A 20,362-nucleotide genomic window follows, 5' to 3' on the forward strand; every position below is an offset into this window, starting at 1 on the left:
TGTATGTCCCTCAGTTCCAAAGACCTTCCAGAAGGGTTCCTACAGGACCCAGGTACTAGCTCACTAATCCTAAAAGCTCAAAAAAAAAAAGTACCAGAAACGCTGCCCTGAATTAGGCCACCTTCTTCCTTCAATGACATATGGGTTCCAAGGTTGACACCAGATCCCTGAGTCTATTAACAGTGATGGGACGATGTGTATTCTTTTTGGGGCTGGTGCTTTAAGACTACTCCCCTAGAAACCTTTGAACTACAAAACTGCTGCAAGGATGTGGGTAACCATTCAGCCTGCTGACAAACGTAAGGGCCGATAGGCGAGTGGAGATGGCTGAGGATCCCAGTTGTCAGCTTGCTAATGACACCACGTACTGCAGCACATGTTTCTCTGAAATGGGCCATATCGGTGATAAGCCTTCCAGATCCTGAAATTGCATAAAATCATTAAAACTTCTCTCATAGCTCTGCATTGGAGATGTCTGGGAACCCAGGTAGCTATGGAGGGGAGGCAGCCAAGCTAATTGCTGGCACCTCCTTGTGACAGATGTCCAGTGCAGGTCCTCCCTAGGGAAGGGATATGGTGATCAGATAAAATGGATTAGCAAAGGATTTAAAGGAGGTATTCTTTAAAGAAATGGAGCCATTCAGGGTTCCTATGACCAGTACAGCATGGGGGATTGGTGAAGTCTCAGCAGTGGGTTGGCTGGGGACCAGGCTGGATAAATGGGAGGGCTGACGTAAGCCCCCTAGTATATATTGAGTTGATTATGGAATCATCTGCACTGTAAACTTTTATCTGCCGGGTACTCCCAGGCATTTAAGAATAAAATTGTGGCCTGATTAAACCACATCCAGTGTCTCCTTCCAGCAAAGCCAGACAATAGAGCTTAAGCATGAACAATTTGCAGCTGCTGCTGTGGGAATGTCAGAATGGAGGAACAGCCACACTAGATGACATGCTGCCTAGAGAAACTCTTTTCCAGTTTTCAGTCATTTTCATGAGTCCACTCATTTGGAATGTCTGCTGTAAAATTCCCCAGAAGTTTGTGCCCCCCTTATAATTGATTTCCAGTCTATGTTTTAACCCCTGTTTTGGGGACTGAAGCGGGAGTGTACTGTACAGTTAAGGACCAGCGTGCCAATGGCAACACAGCCACAAAGTTGGCTGTCCTGCCATTGGAGTGAGAGGACCTAGTACATTGTGGAAAGGAAGTGGCACTCAGTGTGAATGGCCCAGGTGCTGAAGGTTTGAGGCCAGTATTTCCTACTGATCCTTGGGCTCAGTGTAGATAGGAGGCCAGGCCATCATCACTTTTCATGCAGAAACTACTCACTCTACTTTACTTTCTATAGTCATGTCTACATTGGTAAAATGTACCATAATGGTATTCGCACCTGTGTTAGCTAGCTGTGGTTAACCGAAGGTATTTTTAGCTAATATTTTTAAACATAACCATCCTATCAAAATCCTAACAAGAACCGTGGGAATCAAGGGTCAGAGCAGGGTCAAACCTGAGCCTAGGAGTAGTGAAGGAGTTTGTATTCCAGGCCAGGGTCAAAACCAAGGGTTAGATTCCAAATCAGGTTTCAGGGTCTGGATGAGGAGGCAAGGTCCAAATCAAGCCGAGGTTGAAGCCACGAGTTCAAGAGCAGGAATGGTTGTAGCAGCTACAGGAAATCCGCACTGTAGCCAAGACACTTCCTGGAATGCACTTTGGGATTATATAGAGTGGGGAGCCAATCAAAGGCCATGAGGCTGCTGTCTGTCTAACCTCCTAAGGCAGGACTTCCCATGGTCTGTGTCCACAGTGGGTCACAAATGGTGGAGCAAGCTGCTTACAGCTGCCACTGGGTAGCAACATGGAGATGTCTGCTGCCTGGCAGCTCAACAGGCTCAGGTTGTAGACCAGCTGGGTCTTACATAACCCATGCCTCCCACCAGCCTGGATTTGTCTGGATGGGATGCATGGAAGGCTGCCATGAGATCAGGGGCATGGACTAGGGAGATGGGCTCTCTGGATCACTCTTCTTGGTCATACCCTTCCAGCCTATAAGGTACCAGAGGGAGCTGTCTGATTTTTGAGTCCACGGACCTTGTACTTATTGTGTTCTTGGATCCATACCACAGGGGGTAGTGGCTGACCCTGGTGAGTGAAGAGTTTGTCAATGGAGGATTTTAGCAAGAATATGTGAAACACTAGGTGTATTTTGAGAGAGGTGGGTAACTGAAGCTTCATGGTCTCTGGGTTGATTACCTGGCTGATGGAATATGGCCCATGGTATGGTAGTCCCATTTACAACACAGCTTCTTGGTGCATAAGTCTTGGGCTGAGACCACACTTTTTGCCCAATCGTGAATGCTGGGTCTTCTAGGCACTGGCAGTCAGCACACCACAGGGGTTCTCAAACTGGGGGTTGGGACCCCTCAGTGGGTCGCAAGATTATTACATGGGGGGTCGTGAGCTGTCAGCCTCCACCCCAAACCCAACTTTGCCTCCAGCATATATAATGATGGTAGATATATAAAAAAGTGTTTTTAATTTATAGGGGGGGGTCGCACTCAGAGGCTTGCTATGTGAAGGGGGTCACCAGTAAAAAAGTTTGAGAACCACAGGCATACCACGTGTAGTTTTCCTTGACCTTGTTTTCTATGTCACTGGCCCCAATGACAGGAGTGAGCCATCTGTAATTTTCACTAGGTCAGGGAGATTGTTTGGTTGAACCTGAATACCCAGGGCATGGGCCTTTTCAGCATCTATAAAGTTGTTCACTGCCCTGGAATGCACCAGTGCCCACTGTGGTGGGATTTGGTAAGGTTCCCCTGGAACACAGACACAGACCTGAACTTTGAGGTATGGGGAGAGCACACCGTGAATTGGGTATGTCTCAGTGAAGAGTAGGGGGTCATTATCTCAGGGCTCATTCTGGCCAACCCCTTCTAGTCCTGGGTGTGGTAGTTTCCCGAAGTGCATCTTGTTAGAGCTCAGGGTGGGCAGTTGGCAAGACCATGGCCAGATCCTTCCCAGTGGAAACATAGCCCATGGCAACAGCAGCGCTCTTTTTCCTCAGGGGTCACGTGGCAGTTGGCACTATCCAGCTGCATGGTCTGAGTCTGGTTTGGAGACAGGTACCAAGTAACACAGACCGCTTCCTTTCCTCGTGTTGCTCCCTGACCCCTATCGTCTATGTGTATGACAAGGTTGATGAAGGCATCAGGGCCTGCACATGAGCTAACTCATCCTTAATCTCCTTGTGTAGTCCCCAACAGAACTGGTAGAGCTGTGCCGCTTCGTTCCACTTGGTGTCAGTGGCTAGTCGCCAAAAGTGGGCAGCATAGGAGGAAGCTGGTGCTTGCCCCTGCTGGAGTTTGCACAGGGCTGCCTCTGCTGAGCAGGTACAGTGGGAATCATCAAATATGGCAGAAAATGCCTAAAGGAATTGCATCTAGCTCACATGTTTGAGTAGTAGTGAGGCCCAATCCAATGCATCTGCAACCAGGAGGCTAATAATGAGTCCTACTTTTTGCTTGGTCAGTGGAGTAGGACTGGAGGTGGAGTAGAAACAGTAGGCAGCATTGGTTTATAAACACCCTCAATTTTTGGTGGTACTCATTTAAAAAAATTCTGGGAGGAAGTCCCGGTCCAGATATGTGGCCACACTGTGAAGGAGTTTGCAATCAGATTGCGGGCCAGGATCGATTTCAAGGGTCAGAGTCTGAGTCAGGTTTCAGGGTCTGGGTCAGGAGGCATAGTCAGGAGTTCAGGAGAAGGAATGGTCATTGCAGCAAGAAATCCACACAGTTACCTGGATATTTCCTGGAAGGCCCCTGGGGTTTATATAGGGCAGTGAGCAGGAGCCATGAAGCTGCTGCTTGTCAGACCTCCTCAGTTGGGACTTCCCAGGGGCTGTGTCCACAGTGGGTCATGAGTAGTGGAGCACAAGCTGGTTACAGCTGCTGCTGGATGGCAGCATGGAGAAGTTTGCTGCCTGGCAGCTCTCTAGGACTAGGTTTTAGACCTGCTGGGACTTACACATTCTTGTCCATGCTAAGGGCAAATTGGTTCAATATCTTCTTAGCAGACATGTTTTCTAGCATGATGCATTATTTCAGTGTATTCAAGGCCTCTGAGGATAACATTCTACTTGAATGCTAACTGCCATTGCGGAGCATTTTTTAAAAGAACTTTCCACTTCTACACATTTTTCGAAGGAAAGGATTGATTTGGCTTATTACCTAAAAGATTAATTAATGTTTGCCAGAAGCTCCAGGGTCCCATTAGCTAATCCCAAACCACACCGCTAACCAGAATAATGGGCAAGAGTTAAAGTAAATGTCATTTTTTAAAATGAAGGTGAATGTCATGTAAATCTTTTCCAACATGCTCAGAGCATCCCTGTACACTTTTCTTTCTAGCCTAATTAACACATATTACATCTGGGAAAGACACAATATGTGGATGGAGTGGGCTTTGACAGCCATATCTATAAAGCTGAAAATGGCATTTTCTGGCTGCTTCTGAGAGGGAACAGGTTAAAGCTTTATGTGTCTGCACAGATGCAGTGGGCCAGCAGCCATGAAAAAAAATGTAGTCTGGATAGAACTCATAATGGAAGATTGACTGCTGGGACCCTTGTGTTTCAGACATTGATTATTCTCCAAACAATGCTTTTTACAGTCAGTCAGAGGCTGCTGGAAGTATTTGTCTTGTCAGATAACTTGCATTAGCCAACAAGTAAGCTGATTTTAAGAAGGAAATATGTAACAGTTGTTTTTGTTTGTTTGTTTGCTTTTTTTAGGAAAGAAAGATCACTACAATTCACACTTCCTTAGGATTGATTGATTGATTTTTGAGTCAGACATATTTCTTAGGTGGAAATGTAAGGTACACAGTAAAATATTTATTATCATTTCTTACATCGTAACTGTATCTCTACGAAGGCCAAGATAAATACGTAGTGTTCCAGCTATACAGTGCCTGGTGTGTTTATTGCCACATTTTCTATGAGCAATCTCCATTCTGTTGTGTTTCCTTGGTGACTGTGTTATTCCAGGAAAATGAGTAACACACGGTGAGGAGGGTGTGTAATGACTTCTGCACTAAATGGGGTGTCTGCACTAAAACACATGGATGATGCTCCCTGAACTCTCAGATCTGCACTAGAGCATCCCCTACAGAGTACAATGCACAGAAAGCCTGGGGAGGTTCAACTACAGTTTTTTGAGGAGCAAATATTAATGTGCATCAATTGTACCCCACACTTCCCTCCTGGCCACAGCTTTTAGAGTGTATGCAGAGTTCAGAGCCAGAGTTTGTCCCAAGAGAAGGCCCAAAAGCATAAAGAGTTCCATTTTTGAAATGTATACAATCCAGCCACTTCTGTTATCTATATTCCCCACTTATTAGTTTTTGGTTTTCCCCTACTCAATGAACATAATGGGTATAGGAGCATTTTGTTGTTGTAGTTCTACACTGATGAGGTCTTAACTTAGCGGTACTGGGAATTGGTATCATACGTAAGTATGACATCATCCAAAAGACTGAGACAGCCAGTCAGATAATCACAACGTTCACAGACCCTTTAATACAGCAATAAACCACTCCAGGTTGTGCATTATATGGGTGCTAGCTTCAGGTGTGCTGCAAAGCAGAAGGATAATGGCCCAGGGAATTCAATCATCCAAGATGTACAACAATCACTAAATAATGCACACCATGGAGTGACATACTGCCGGTTGAGTCTGTAGCTTGCTAATTTTAAATATAAATTATAAAACATCTTAACAGCCAATTTGGGAAAGGTATGTATCCTTCCAGAATGAAAACAGTTTTTAGTCGGGAAAAGGCATGTACTGTGTTGGAACTGGAGTGGAACCACATCTCTTCTTCAAGATGTGTTGCTCATGTCCATTCCATATTAGGTGGGTGTGCTTGCCATATGCACCGGTCCCAGAAGTTTTTCCCTCAGCAGTATCAGTAGGGGACCAGCTCTGGCGCCCTCTGGAGTGGTGCCCGCCGGCTCTCCCCACCCTCAGTTCCTTCTTGCCACCAGTGATGGTGCTGGAACATCTGCTGCTTCGGCTAGCATTGATTTCTTCTCTGTTCTTGCAAACGTTGAAATCCTGTAAAATAATTATACATAGTTAGTAGTTTTCTTAGTTACCCTTAGTAGTAGTTCTCAAACTCTTTGTTGGTCATGAATGGGACCCAGTCAGGGGTCAGGACATGCCCCGGTCCCCAGGCTATAAGCCCTGCGATCACTGCAAATGGCCTATGCCCATCAGCAATCCCCATACCAGCTGCCTAAGGTGCTTAGGTGAAGGGCACATAAGTGACAAGTGCTGTATCTGCAAGTCCTTCAAAACTAGGATGAAGATGGAGCGCAATATCCGTCTAAGAGTGCTCCTAATGGAGTCGGCACTCACTCCGGCACTGGAGCAGCGGTCCGACTCTGCACTGAGCACCATGGCCTCCATGTGCAGTGCTCCCCCGGCGTCGTCCAGAAACCAGCACCGGTCTCCCTCCAAGGCTCCAGTCAAGAAGCCAAAAAAGACTGTGAGGGGAAGATCTCCTACCTCTCACCAGGGAAAGGAGAGGGCAGGGGGTGAGCCAAGACCTGTGTCGGCAGCTCAACATCCCCCCTCAGGAAGTCGGGTCCCAGCTCAAGTCAAGCAGTGCAGCCCATCCCATGCATTGCCTGCGACTCCAGATAGCAGTACAGGCCCGGCCAGCTTAAGGTGCAGTCGACACCTGAAGCCCTTCAAGCAGCTCAAGAGATCCTGACACTTCCGGAGCTGCCCTTACTGGCTCCTGCAGTACTCCAGTTTCAAGGAAAACCCATGTTGGGACTTATGCATTTGTCCCCACCTCAGCGGTACTGTTCCCCATCGAGAGGGACATCCCACCAGCATTCACCCACCTGCAGCTGTCATGCCTCAGGACGGGAGAGGCAGGCTCAGCGGCGCCCTCTTCAGTCCCTGCACTGGGGACACCAATCAAGGGACTCGAGGCGTACCTTGCTGGTAGATTGGTGCAGACCCTCTGAGGCATGTGCCATCCAGCAAGAACTCCAGGACCAGCCCCAACCATCTTCAAGGACCCAGGACCGATCCTGGGACTGATTGGGCACCAGAGACTGTCGATTGCCAGGATGTCATCACCCATCTCCAAAAGGAAGGTCTCCCTACTCAGGACGTCCTCCTGGCAACTCGCTCATAGTAGCTCCCAGTCCCATTCAATGTCCCGGTACCGGTCGAGTAGCGTGAGGCGTGGATCGCTGGGTATCCAATGCAGATGCACCAAATGCCATCGATCCCCGAGAGCCCGACCAAGACAGTCTTGCTCGGACAGGTCGGCTTCATGATGCAGCGACCGGCACTGGTCGGACAAGAGCCACCACTCGGCATGATCCTGGTCACCTGGAACTGATCACTCAGCTGGTACCAATTGTTCTGACTACGTTATCAGCACTGAAACCTGTCCCATGGGCCCAAGTGCAGTGGCCAGTGCCATGGTACCAGAGGAAACCTTGGGGGTTCACCCAGCCTTCCCAGGCTGCCCAATCAGTGTCAGGAGCCTTGGAGAGGCTAGCGGCCTCGGAATCCCGTCCCCATCCAGTGCTGGAGACTTTGGGGGGTAAGACCCCGCAGGTCCTGGAGGACCAGGGGAACAAGCTGCTGGACCGCCAATGGACGTGGAGGTTCCCAGGGCACCGTCTTGGTCGTCGTCGCTAGACAAGGCTATCACAGGGTCCCCTCAGCCAGTTCCTCTGAATGATGCCAAGGCGCACCAGGAACTTTTGAAGAGGGTCACTTCTAACCTTTAAAATAATCAGTAGGATGTTTTTAACACAATAGCTGTGTGGATTCCCCTTTATTTGCTGATGAGATTCCATTTGTGCACCACTGTTAATTGATGCATCTGACATCACTAAACTGTTCCCACAGCACAATCAGAGCATGCTTTTGGACTATCTGTGTCCCTAGCAGTATTAAAATATCATCTTATCATAGAATCAGAATTGGTAAACAGCAGCTATCTAGTATGACCAGCTAGATTACATTGCAGCATGGGATTGCATATTTAGCAACTTAATCATAGCACTGTCAAACTTTCTCCAGCTAATGTGCATGAGTTTTGTGACAAAGTGCAATATATTTTATTCCTATGCGCATCTCAGATTGCTTGCAATTTAGTAGGGCCACCACAATTTCTGGGCAGGCTATCAAGTGAGATGTTGTAATGATTTGCATGACTACTATGGTAAATGGAAAAATGTAGCTTGTGTTTGTAGCTGTTCCATTGGAGTCTTGCAGTTTGCTCTCTTTTTAGTGCTTTTTAGAACACTATGTAACAATCCTTAGCTATTTTGCAGACTGCTGTCTGGTGAAATGGACTACCTGTGCGCCGTTTAAAACTTAGTGCATAATGAAATGATGAAAACAAAGGGAAGATTTTTATCCTTTGAGAAACGCAGATAACTAATAGAATCTTGAAGTTATCAAAACATATTTCTTGCCAAAGAACTTGGAATTCATGTGATTCAATTTCTGGGAAAATGCCTGAATTAAAAATTGTCCTGTGAGGACCAAGAAAGTAGAGCCAACTTATGGCACAGTACAGTTTTCTCCCAAAATGGCCATGAATGTGTAAAAACAGGGTAGGGTGAACAAATGCTTGGCCCCCTACCACCAATCATTGCTGCCAGCGCAAGATGGAAGATCAAAAATTGGGGAAGGGTAGGAGGGAAAGAAAAGTCACAGGCCATGCCTGTCCCACCAATGCTAGACACTCTTCTGGAGCTCCACTTGTAAAGCACCTCTTGGCAGCCGTGGAGCAGTTTCTGTACAGGTGGTGGGACAGAATAAGGGCAGAAACTGGGTTCTGGGTTCCCCCGTCTGACATGTAATTTGGTTCTTAGTTTAGTGCAATACAAGCCATGCGTGAGCAATGAGAATTATAATAAGTGGGGAGTCAGGGGGAATAAGCAACCTAGCTGATTTAGGAATAACAGTATCAGAGGGGTAGCCGTGTTAGTCTGGATCTGTAAAAGCAGCAAAGACATGCATCCGAAGAAGTGGGTATTCACCCACGAAAGCTCATGCTCCAATACATCTGTTAGTCTATAAGGTGCCACAGGACTCTTTGCTGCTTTTAGGAATAACAGTGCGATTCTTGCTTTCCAGAAAAATATGATTAAAAACAACGTTGAACTGCTGCTACTCTTACCTCATGTTCCTGCCAGTATATATTAATATTCTGGGCATGTACTACTTGTGTTTCCTCCCTTTAATCCAGCCTTGAAAAATAAATTCTTATGGGTGGGGGGGGGGGAAGAGTGGAGAAGAAAGTGGGGGGGGATTAATATTAATTTCATGTAGGCATTTAGATATAGTATTGATGGCAGAGGTAAAAATAGCTATCTAGCAAGTTTTGTATGTTCTATAAACTTTCCATAGAGCTATAGTTGAGAAGGGAGGAAACCTTGTTATTTTGTCAGCATGTCCAAAAATTGGTGTAGATGAACAGACTTAAATACCTCCACAGCAGTATATAGAACAGCTACTCTGAGATGTTTTGTTTAATACTTTGACCAAGATTTTGAACAAAAGATATTTCATGGAAATATAACATACTTTTGTATCTCGAAATACGGAGTAATCGCTATTCGAAGTAACAGGATGAAATAAAGTGTGTGCAGGTTTTTTAAAAGAAATCTAAAGTAAATAAAATGAGTCCACAAAATCTAGTTTAGAATCAATGTAATTAAATTAGTCTTTTAACCACATGTTCCTATTACTCTTCCCCTTGTCTTAATTTCTTCTGTTTTTTATTACACTAGTTGTCTCAACTTTTCTTTAATTAGTCCCTGATTCTGCAACCATTTATGTTCATAATAACTTTGAATACCTGCATAAATATGGGCAGGATTAAGCTCTTAATTTGTACAACACCAGCATAGTGGAGCTCTGATCCTGAAGGGGCCTTTGGATGCGAATGTGAAACAAATATGACGATGGGAGTTCTAATCCTATGAGGGTGTACAGGTGTGTCTGTGATTACATTTGGTGGAACCTCTTAGCTTTCTTTACTTCAGAATTATGGCTCCAGTCCTGCAACTGACTCAAAGGAACTACACATGTGCTTATAATTAAGTATATACTTAAGTCTTTGCAGGATTGGAGTCTAAATTATTAGCAGTATTATTATATAAATAGGAAATCTCTCATATTTTGAGACAGATATACCAATGGAAAATACTATTTATTTTTTTTAGCTGAAATGGACAGAGAAGAATTGTTGGTCAGGTGTGTGATAAACAAAAGGTCACTTTTAAAAAATGGCCCTTAATTTCATGGACAAGTCATATCATACCATAATACTGTACCGATATGCCTTTTCTTTGCACTTCTATATGAACAACAAGGAAATTAGGATATCATGGTGTAGCAGCTGACAAAATAATTAAAATGGAAAGAATTTCCTCCATGCTATTTGTTTAATAGTTTAAATGTTTTGCTCAGTTACACATCATATTGTATGTAGGAACTGCTATGCCTAGATTTTATGGGAAGTTTGAAAAAATGTTTGGAGTTTGAATCCAATTTTATTTACTTAAGTGTGAAGAAAATACGCTTTTCTGATTTGTTCTACTTGAAAGTTTGTATTTAATAGCTCAGAAGTAGTTGACACTAGAAACATTGACTGACAATAAACCAAGCTTAGTTCAATGTTTGGGGAAAAAAGAACTCAAGGCCCTGATTCAACAATAGACTTCATGCAAGCAGATCTTTGCACCTGTATAGAGCCCCACTGACGAGTCCAGCCATGCTGCGTCTGCTGCACCGGCAGGGCCCAATGCCACATTAAATTGGTTTAATACTTTGAGTTGTGAACGCTGAAAAATTAAATTTTCACTCATAGACATTAGAACAATTTCTCTTTTGTGTTCTGGAGAAAGTAAAAGTGCTTGATAATGTCTGGCACACAATGAATTGCTTTAGGTTTCAGAGGCCAGTAACTGTACAAGGACAACTTAATTGGGACCAGGTCCTATGACACTGAAGTTATTGGCAGCAGTATATGGGCCTTAGATCTTATGGTGTCCAGGTCTTATTCAGGAAAGCACTTAAGTAGATACTTAAATTTTGTTAAATTAAGTGGGATTTAACCACATGCTTAAATGCTTTCCTGAATGAAGCAGGGCCTAAAAAAGTAAGGTTGTTAATGATGCGTCAGTGAAAGACACCCTGTGTGAACAACTTAACCAGGCTTTTTTCCCTTTCTAGATTTTAAACAACAACACAACAAAAGAAAAATTAAATGTAAAACCAAATTTTAATGCAATTTTAAGGTTGAGAAAATCAAAAAGTAAAGTCTTTAAATTAATGTTAGCAAAGTATTAGCAAAGACATTGTGATTGAAATCATGGCTCCATTTAAGTCAATAGCAAAACTCCCATTGATGTCAAGGGGGCCAGGATTTTAACTCAGTATTTTTAATTTTGGATTTCCTTGGTAAAGAAGAATACATTCACAGGCTATTTGTTAAATGTATGTACAGTCTGAACTGCATGGATAGTGTAACAGGATAAAGGCTCCTGTAGAAAGCTTAACATTTGAATTTCCTGACACTTGTATGCTTGACTTTTCAGCTACAACCTTACACTGGTGGTTTTACATTCAGCTTCCTGCTATACGTTGCATACAGCATTACAAGTTGATTGCAAGTAGCTTGTCACTAAAATAGCAAATAGATGAAGCAGAGAAATTCAAATCATGTTAAAAATTAATAGTCCTGAAAATCCTTTCTTTATTTGATTTTTTTAACTTTAAAACATAAAAACTAGTTATTTTTGGTCAAACATGGGAAATTGTGGAATCTGTCAAAAAGAGACTCAATAAGACAGGACACCATAGTTCCAAAAGCATGTAATCATCTCATATCATGCATGTGAGCACACACTTTTACCCTTCCATTTTTTCATATTTTAAAAGAGCTTTTAAAGGGAATGTTGTGGCTTGGTATCAACCTTCTACACAAATCTGTTTCAAATCCCAGAAATGCACTTTTGTTGTAGACCGATCCGTACAGTTGTTTCTGGTGTGTTGGTGTTTGGAATGGGAGGAGTATGGTTGGACATGAAGCAGGTGAATGTAGAAAATGGCAAGCAGATGTCAAGGAGCTCTGATGTGTGCTAGAAGAGTAGAGTGTATAACAACTTTTAGATAAGAGAAGTGCTCTTACTTCAAGGGTCAGTAATTGCATCCTCACTGGAAATGACTACACATGCCTGTGGTGCACTGGGACAATCTTCTTCTCTACTTAAGCTTTATATTTTCCTTTAGGGGAAATTAATTTTCCTTCCAAGAAAAATGAGAATTCATTGAATTCTATTTGTCCATGATGCCAGTGGGTTTTTTCAGGTGTCCCAGTTATAGAATGGTGAGCAGCAGGAATTAAAATGGAGCATATAGTTTGTATCCTCCACTTTCCCACTGTTACCATGAATAGCTCATCACCAAAACTTACTGCCTCAAAATGAGTCTGCGGTGAATGCTAACAACATCTTTGGTCTGCCCTCTGATCTAAGTGTTGCGTTATATTGGCCAAAATGGTACAGAAAAAAACCCTTGCTTTTACAAATGATGAAGCCGGTAATAGTCAATTTAAAAAATAATCAAAACTGTTACCAAAGAATAAGTTTAGTTCTTGGGAATAATGGTTCAGTACATTGAGTTTTTAATACTAATAGTAATACTCAGCCCCTATATTTATGTATGCCTTCTTGTTATTGAGTGGTCATTGAAAGTTAATCTATTTAGTTGTTTGAGAGGAAAGAGCTTACTTTTCCATAAATATTTTTTAAAAATCTGTGTAGAATATATTTCAGAAGATCACCTTTACTATGTAATATATGTTTTTGTACTTTGCCCTCAGCTTTTAGCTCAGTTTTCTTCTTTGTACTGAGCTTTCTATTTTAACATTCATACTTAGAAAACCATTGGGGTCAGTGCAACAAAGACTGCTGTTTTTACAAATGTTGATTAGGCCTCTCTTCTTTATCGTCTTACAGGTCTTGTAGAAATTTGCCTCATGCACCCTCTTGATGTAGTGAAAACCAGGTAAGGTTCTGCTTGAACAAGTTTTATTGACACTGGAAAATGTCCAAATTGGGAGCTGTCAGAAAATAAAATGCTAGAACTTGTCCAAGTAAGATAACTTCTCCCTTTAATGGCATTTATGTTTACTTACTGTTTTTTACAGCACTTGATAGACAGAATTTGAATAGCATGATGCATTTCTGGTTAGAGGTCATCTGAAGGTGTTAAATACTTTTTGTGAAATACAGTCTTCAAATAATAGCAAAAGGAGATCCTATTAAATAAAAGTTGAACATTTAAATTTGATTACCGTATTCATCATCTCAAGTAATGTTTTTATTTAAAACTAAAGTGCCATATTGCCTTAGAAATATTTTTGCGATCTGCTGCAATGGGTCATGCTTTCAAAAGTTAGTACAAAAGGATGTTCCCCAAATTAGCACATGAAAATTGGGTTATTTCACACCAACTATACTTTGCCCCCATTTTCCTGCATTAGCCATACAAATTTGTGTTTTAATTGTCTTAAAATTTCTGTTCTAGCATATTGTTCACTTAGAAGAAAAAAAATCTGTGGTATTGTATTTCTGGCTATTGGAGCTTGACATCTGAATTCATAACATAACAAATGCAGACATTACTATTGCCAACTATTTGTGAAACTGACCGTAGTAAAGTGCTAGCATCGCCAGTTGAAAGGTGAGAATTGAAGGAGGTGCCTGAAATAGGAAAAAGAGACTGCAGTTCTCTGGGATGCTTAAAGTGCTATTAAAAGTTTGTAAAGACATTTTCTGCTTGTTTTTTATAATTACGTTAAGGACTCTGGAGAAGGAAGTGATTCCATATTAGGAATTTTCTCTGAATTTTCCTCAGCACAGTATCCACAATTCTTGGTCTCTTCAGTGACATAGCCACTTCCAGTTACTACAGTGTTTTTTCTCTTGACTGGATAGGAACATTATGTACATATATAAACTGATGCAACTCTGCAATGTAGTGCATTTTTGTGGAATTCTGTACTTTCTGCTCTACGTTTTTTTACAAAGGGGACAATGTGACTTTTTAAGATTAGTGAATCTTTGGTTGAACAGGATTAGCACGCCAGAGGAACATCAAGACAATGCCAGAGGCCCACATCTTGTGGATTTGTGGCTGTGCATCCTTGCTTGATTCTTACACGTTTTCTGTTGGCTTGAATGTTCTCTGGCACTCCCCCAAGGTCCCAGTCCAACCACAAAATTCAGACAGCTCACAGTCTGTATAGGGGCCTGTCTCCCACATTGGTAGCAGATAATTTCCCATCTCCCCAAAACAGTTCCTCAGTTCTCCATTTTCTTCTCTGCAGGCTTCACCCCTGCCAATTCTCCAAACTTCTTTTCCAGTTCAGGTTTATTAAATGGACAATGTACCTGTCAGGGAAAATCTGCTTCCTCAAACTCCTCTGTGAGTTTGACCTTCGCCTCCAGGGTTTTGAATTGATGCCTCCTAACCAACCCGGACACTTGTGTTCTCAGGAAGGCCTTGTAGAAATTGCTCCAGAATTCTGGAGTCCATAATTTCATCCACACTCTGCATATTAGGCTTTAACCAACCGTAAGGCCAATCTGCTAATCTCTGGGCAAACATCTTGGGTCATATAGTTATGATTGCTCTGATAAGGAACAAGGTATGGTTTCCGTTCCCTGATAGGATGATACACAACCATATCCAAAGCAAATACTTACACCCTAATCAAAAGTTCACAATTTCTGTGAATACTTTCACTTGCAACTTTGAAATTTGCTTTCCAGGAACACTGATGCCAGTAAAACTCAACTGCACAAATATTTGTGGGAGTGAACAAAAAAGAGAGCAAGCAGAGGGAATGTGAATTGAATTCACTTATAAATCCAAGCAAATATTAACATAATTTTTAATTTTTATTTATTTATTTATTTAGCATTGTTTACCCAGCTCTAGTCACAATCTCTGTGCCTTCTAATGTTGCAGTGTTGTTTTTGGATGTACCATTTCTTTAAGACGGTATGTCTGAGAATGATGAAATTTCATGGTGGTGCCCAGTAGCTGGACATTATTGGGCCTAATTCACCACTTTTTACACGTCAGCTTTATGCTGACAGGATTCCATTAGAAGATCTGGAGTGGGGAAAGTGAAGCTTTTGTGCACGTATTTTACCCTTTCAAACCTGTTTGTGAGGATGAGCCAAAACTCTAACACTGGACATAAAGCTACTCAAACACTGGTAGTTTGGACCTCCAGTTACAGCTTGGCCTAACTTTATATATTTGGCCCAAATCCTCATCCCCCCAAACAATTTTCCATTAGCAGGTTTCCTTTTGTCTCCCCAAAATTCCCATAACTAGCTTAATTATCCCTCAAACAGTTTCTGTCAGTTGTTGCACAAGTGTTCATTTTCCCAACAATAAAACATTGTGAAGTTATGATATTGGTACATTTGGTTGAACTAACACATATACCAATCTGGCACAAACGACAGCTTTCTAGTTGGAAAAACACTTTACTATATTTAGCTCAAAAATAATAAGTATTACAAAATCATTTCTGTGCCACACGTTGGTAGGTCTGATGGGTGAAAAGTCTGATATCTCCCTTCAATCAAGGCTAAGCAGAAGGAGAAGCAAAAGTGATTATTCATTCAGACTAGGATACCCATCAGTTCACCAGTCTTCCATTAAAGTGATATCATCAAGGTTTTTTAGTTTAAAAAAAACCCTGACCTTCTGTATTTTGACAGCATCACTATCTAGAAGTTCTTAGCAACTGGAATCCGGGAACTGTGTCCTCACTCCCCCCCCCACCCCCACCACCACAGGATACAAGTAACTTTTATTGACATTAATGAAAGTTTGTTTTAGCCATCAGGGAGACTATAGGGATCCAGTACTTTATTTATTCTAATGAATGCTTTATCTTCCATAAGGACAATCCAATTAAGAAAAAAAAAGGTAACAAAAGATTTGCTGTGAAATTAACAAATGCACCACGGGCTGTTTAGGCCTTCTTTTATTGGAAAGTACAGCAATAGTCTCCCAACTGGGTATATCATTTCATTTGGAAGAGGAAGTGGGATGCACTGGGCTAAAGTAACAAAGAGAGGGAGAGAGAGAAAGACCTTTCTGTTTCTTTCTATGTATAGTAACTTGGATGAATTCCTCAGATTTGAGATCTTCTTTGGTGTCCTAATGCAGAATGAAACAAAATTATTTTCAAATATACATTTAGCAGGAAATAACTCCACTGAGCATGTTGCTTGTTTATAGTTTACAAGAACATATTTTTATATCTTGTCCCTTCTCCAAAACCTGCTATGGATAAATGATCATATTATTATTATTGTGCAATAATAGAAAATTATTAAATACAGCAAATGTATTGCAAAATATTGTCACAAAAAATCCAAACCATTATTGTAAGCGTTCTGAGATTCAAAATAATCTCAGGCGGAAACTTCCTTCTCCAACGTATTTATTAAAACAAAAGGCAACCATCTTGAGAGTGGCCAAGTGTTCATTGGCTAGGAAAGATGTGGTAAAGTCACACTGGATCCTATCAGGGAAAGGCTAAGTCTGGAGTGCATCCACAGGGAGAGAAGACTCTACCCAATGGCCAAGATATCCCTAGAGGTCCAGGTCAAGAAACAGCTTGGAGTTGTGGATAGGTTGCCCCATCTGTTGGTATTAGGGATGAACTGGAACTCCTTCCCGGTTAGGAACAAAGTAGGCATCTGGTGTCCATGGCAGAAGGGAACTGAGCCACCGAGGAAGATGAAGAAATGGCTCAAAGTAGGGGAACAGAAGAACCCTAGACAACAAGATACAAGCCAGGGGGTGAAAGAGGGAAATGAATGTTCCTGAGGAAAAAATGGAAAAAGGGAAGAACTGGCCAAGCAGGCATTGAGGGGTGGGGGGGAAAGGAAGCCCAAAAGTATAGAGGAGGATGGGCTGTCCACAGAATGTTTGCTACCATGGCCTTGAGAGGAGGAACTGTGAGATATGTTGGTAGGACTAGGAGAACAAGAGACCATAGAGAAAGGAGATGAAGGGAATTAACCGTGACCCAAAATAAAAAGGGTGAAGGGAGGAGATTAGACCTTCGAATTGCCCCTGGTATGAAGACCAGTGGGCTGAAACTGAATTATGGAGATGTTCCTCCCCTATGAAATATGACTTCTGTGGGTGTAGACGAGATGACCACCCTGGAGGGAAGTGAAGGAAACAGACACCTGGTGCCTCCTCTGAAGAAGGGAGGGCATGAGGGAAAAGGAACCTCAGCGTTCGACAATTGGGGGAGGTGTGTGACAGAGGGCTGGAAGCTAACAGGTGAGCCAGCACTCTGATCTCTTAGGCACCAAACAGCTGCCCAGGAGAAGGCTCCTTAGGGAGATGAGGCATATTAGCTGATCAGTCTGGGAGAACTGAGGAACCAATTAGCCATCAGCTGCAGGGTGTAAAAGAAGACACAGGGAAGAAGTAAGGAGAGAGGACTGGGGCTAGCCGATGCTCTGAGATCTTGAGGAAGAGAGACCTCTGTTCTTCCCTGGCCCTGTGGGAAAGAGCTAAAGGACAAGAATCACTGTAAATACTTTGCTGCACAAGGCAGCTGGTGTTGGTGATGGGAATATAAATAAATTCACACAAAGTTGCCACTGAGGGGTTTCTGTGGCATCAGAGGACAGTGATAGAGGGTGCCGTGTTACAGTCACCTCAGTTTAAACGAGAAAATGCCATTCTGTCTCCTACGTGGTCAAGAGTAGACAAAGGCCCGCATCAAAAACCTGAGACTGAAACTCCAGCCCACAAATTTTGGGAAAGTTTTGATCCATTTTGTAATTTAGATTTCATGGCTGACTGTTATCTTTGTAACAAGCTAAACCAACACCCTGGATTCAAAACCCCCTGATCTTTGGAAAAGTTAAGAGAGGATCCAAGTCCAGATATGAACTTTCCTACTAGTCCCAGTCAGAAACTTTTCTATGGTGATTTCCTCCCCCTGCCTCTTGTTCCAATTTCTGTCATTTTTGCTCATATTAGAAGAGTTCAGCTTACTACATGTGTTTCCGATCTCATTACATCTGTTGTTTTGCAAGAGCTCCTTCCTTTTATATCATTAATTCCTCTTTGATTTCTGGTCTTTTTCATTCAAGTGAGCAGTAGTGGAGCCTGTTCTGAAAAGCCTTGGCTTAGAGTAAAAGATTGATAACAATAGTCATCTGACTTAATTTCTTTCTAACATACCTGAGTGCATTGTCCTTACCCAATATTACTATCTCTACATGATCATAATTTACTTGGTTCATGCTAACCTGGGTTTAGTTCAGGTTATTTGACCAACCAGCCTTGATTAGGTTCTTAATCAACTTATTTCTGCCAGACCTCAAGGCTTTTCACTTGTATCTTACTTGATTTATCAGTGAACTTGGATATACTCACTCATGGGATCCTCATGCATGCTGTAGGTGATCTTCTGGTTTTGGCATTCAGGATTCAGCGTTTAAATAGTTTGAATGTTTCCTTACAGATTCTTCATGCCAGGTTTTATGTAATAAGAACTTATCTCAAGTTAACAATAATTTTGATGTGGATGTGCTCCAGAGCTCAGTCATTTGCGCTTTGTAAGAAAGAAAACAATCTGTTAGGAATTAATAAGGGCACATGGACTAATAGTTCCAACTAGATTTGCTATTCCAATTTAAATCCTGCCCTGAACTGAAGAACAGTATTGATGGGCACCATTAAACAGATGCTGCATTTTGCAGTGCTGGGCAAAGTAATTCCTGTTTGTATGCCCAGACATACCATGTATATAGTTTATACAAATGCTGGTTTCACATCTGTTCATGTGATACTGGGGCATTTGTGGTCATTAAACAGAGGAGCTTTACAGTTGCCTTTTTTAAACCAGGGTATTTTTGGTGAAGAGCTCTGTCACAGGGCAGCTCCCTCGCTACCTGGAGAACCTCACTGCCTGGACAGTTGAGATGGTTTCACGTTTACAAACGCACACTGGGTTCCCCAGCCCAGGCTCACACTCTGAGTTCCTCTCGTGCTGCCAGTTGCCTCCTGTTTCGTCCCCTTATATTCCCCCAATAACCTTGTTAACCCAGTGATTGTCACCCAGGTGCTCACAATCCCCCAAAATAAAGTGTATAATTGCCTTCAGCAATGTCAGCCATTAGGGTGCTGCTAATAGCACCCTGTCACAGGGTCTTGATTCTAGAATTTACTTCCCCCTGCTCTGAAAGAGCCTAGATTCACTGTCCCTCAGTGCACATTATTGAACCTGTTTTCCCAGGCCTCCCCTGACAGAGGGGATGAGTGAGTTGAGATGGCTGGGGGAGATTTTTATTTTATTGGGGGGGGTCCTTATGTGGACAATCCTCAAATGTAGTGTTTTGTTTTGGAGTGTGTGGTTTTATCAATAATAGGTGTTTTTCTGAACAATTGAAATAAATCTAGCAAAATAATCACTTCCTTTTAGAGATAATGGGCTCACAAGACTCTGCTTTGGGTTTGGCAAATCCTCAGTTGTTGTATTTTGCCATTACAATGGCCAAAAAAAGAACGCCCTTGGTTTTAGTTTCCTGATTCACCTATGACTTGCAGCAATGTGGAGTATCTGCCAAATATCCCTTTCACACATCTGACATGTTCAAAATAGAACAATAATCTCCATTTCCCCTTTAAAGGGTCCTTGCCATGTTTCTAGGGCTGTCAGGGGAATACCATAAAATAAATGAAAACTCCAGAATTCTCAATAGATATGCATATTAGAAATATACAGGTGGCCAGTCCCCTTGCACTGACAGGAAGGGAAGCCACTGAGGGTAGGAAGCAAGTGACGGGACCCCCTTGGGAGAAATGGGGAGAGAAGCATGAGCAGGTGGTGAAGTGAACTTTTTGGGAGGAAGGAAAGCAGATTAAAAGGCTCTCACAGGGACAAGAGGAAGGGGATTCCTGAGCAGGCACTGGGACTAAGGGTAAGACATCAGCGATAGTTATTCTTACTTATTTCCTCCCCAGCACAGACCTGGATGTGGAGAAGTCCCCTGGCAGTTTTGGAATCTGGTTGAATCTAAAACCACAGGGAGTGGTCCAGATCTAGTGCTCTGAGTCAAACCTGGCCATATTTGGATTTGGGGCATTTGTTTTGGTCTCTCTCTGCCACTTTTCCTTTTATTTAAAGTACCACAAGTACCAGGTTTTTGCACACTTGGCCCATATCAGGAAGTACTCTTCACTGAAG

General features: G+C 42.6%; 1 protein-coding gene across 2 annotated transcripts in view; it reads left to right on the top strand.

The window, feature by feature from the left end:
* The window catches only part of SLC25A21 (solute carrier family 25 member 21), a 401,122-nt gene that overhangs the window by 245,340 nt on the left and 135,420 nt on the right, over positions 1 to 20,362 (top strand). For both annotated transcript variants that reach the window (XM_045014796.1, XM_045014797.1), the window contains exon 3: positions 13,071 to 13,119. In XM_045014796.1, the coding sequence (XP_044870731.1) occupies positions 13,071 to 13,119 (49 nt within the window). The remainder of the gene's footprint in view (positions 1 to 13,070; positions 13,120 to 20,362) is intronic.

Source organism: Mauremys mutica, chromosome 4 (genome assembly GCF_020497125.1).
Source record: "Mauremys mutica isolate MM-2020 ecotype Southern chromosome 4, ASM2049712v1, whole genome shotgun sequence".
NCBI classification, from domain to species: Eukaryota; Metazoa; Chordata; order Testudines; family Geoemydidae; genus Mauremys; species Mauremys mutica.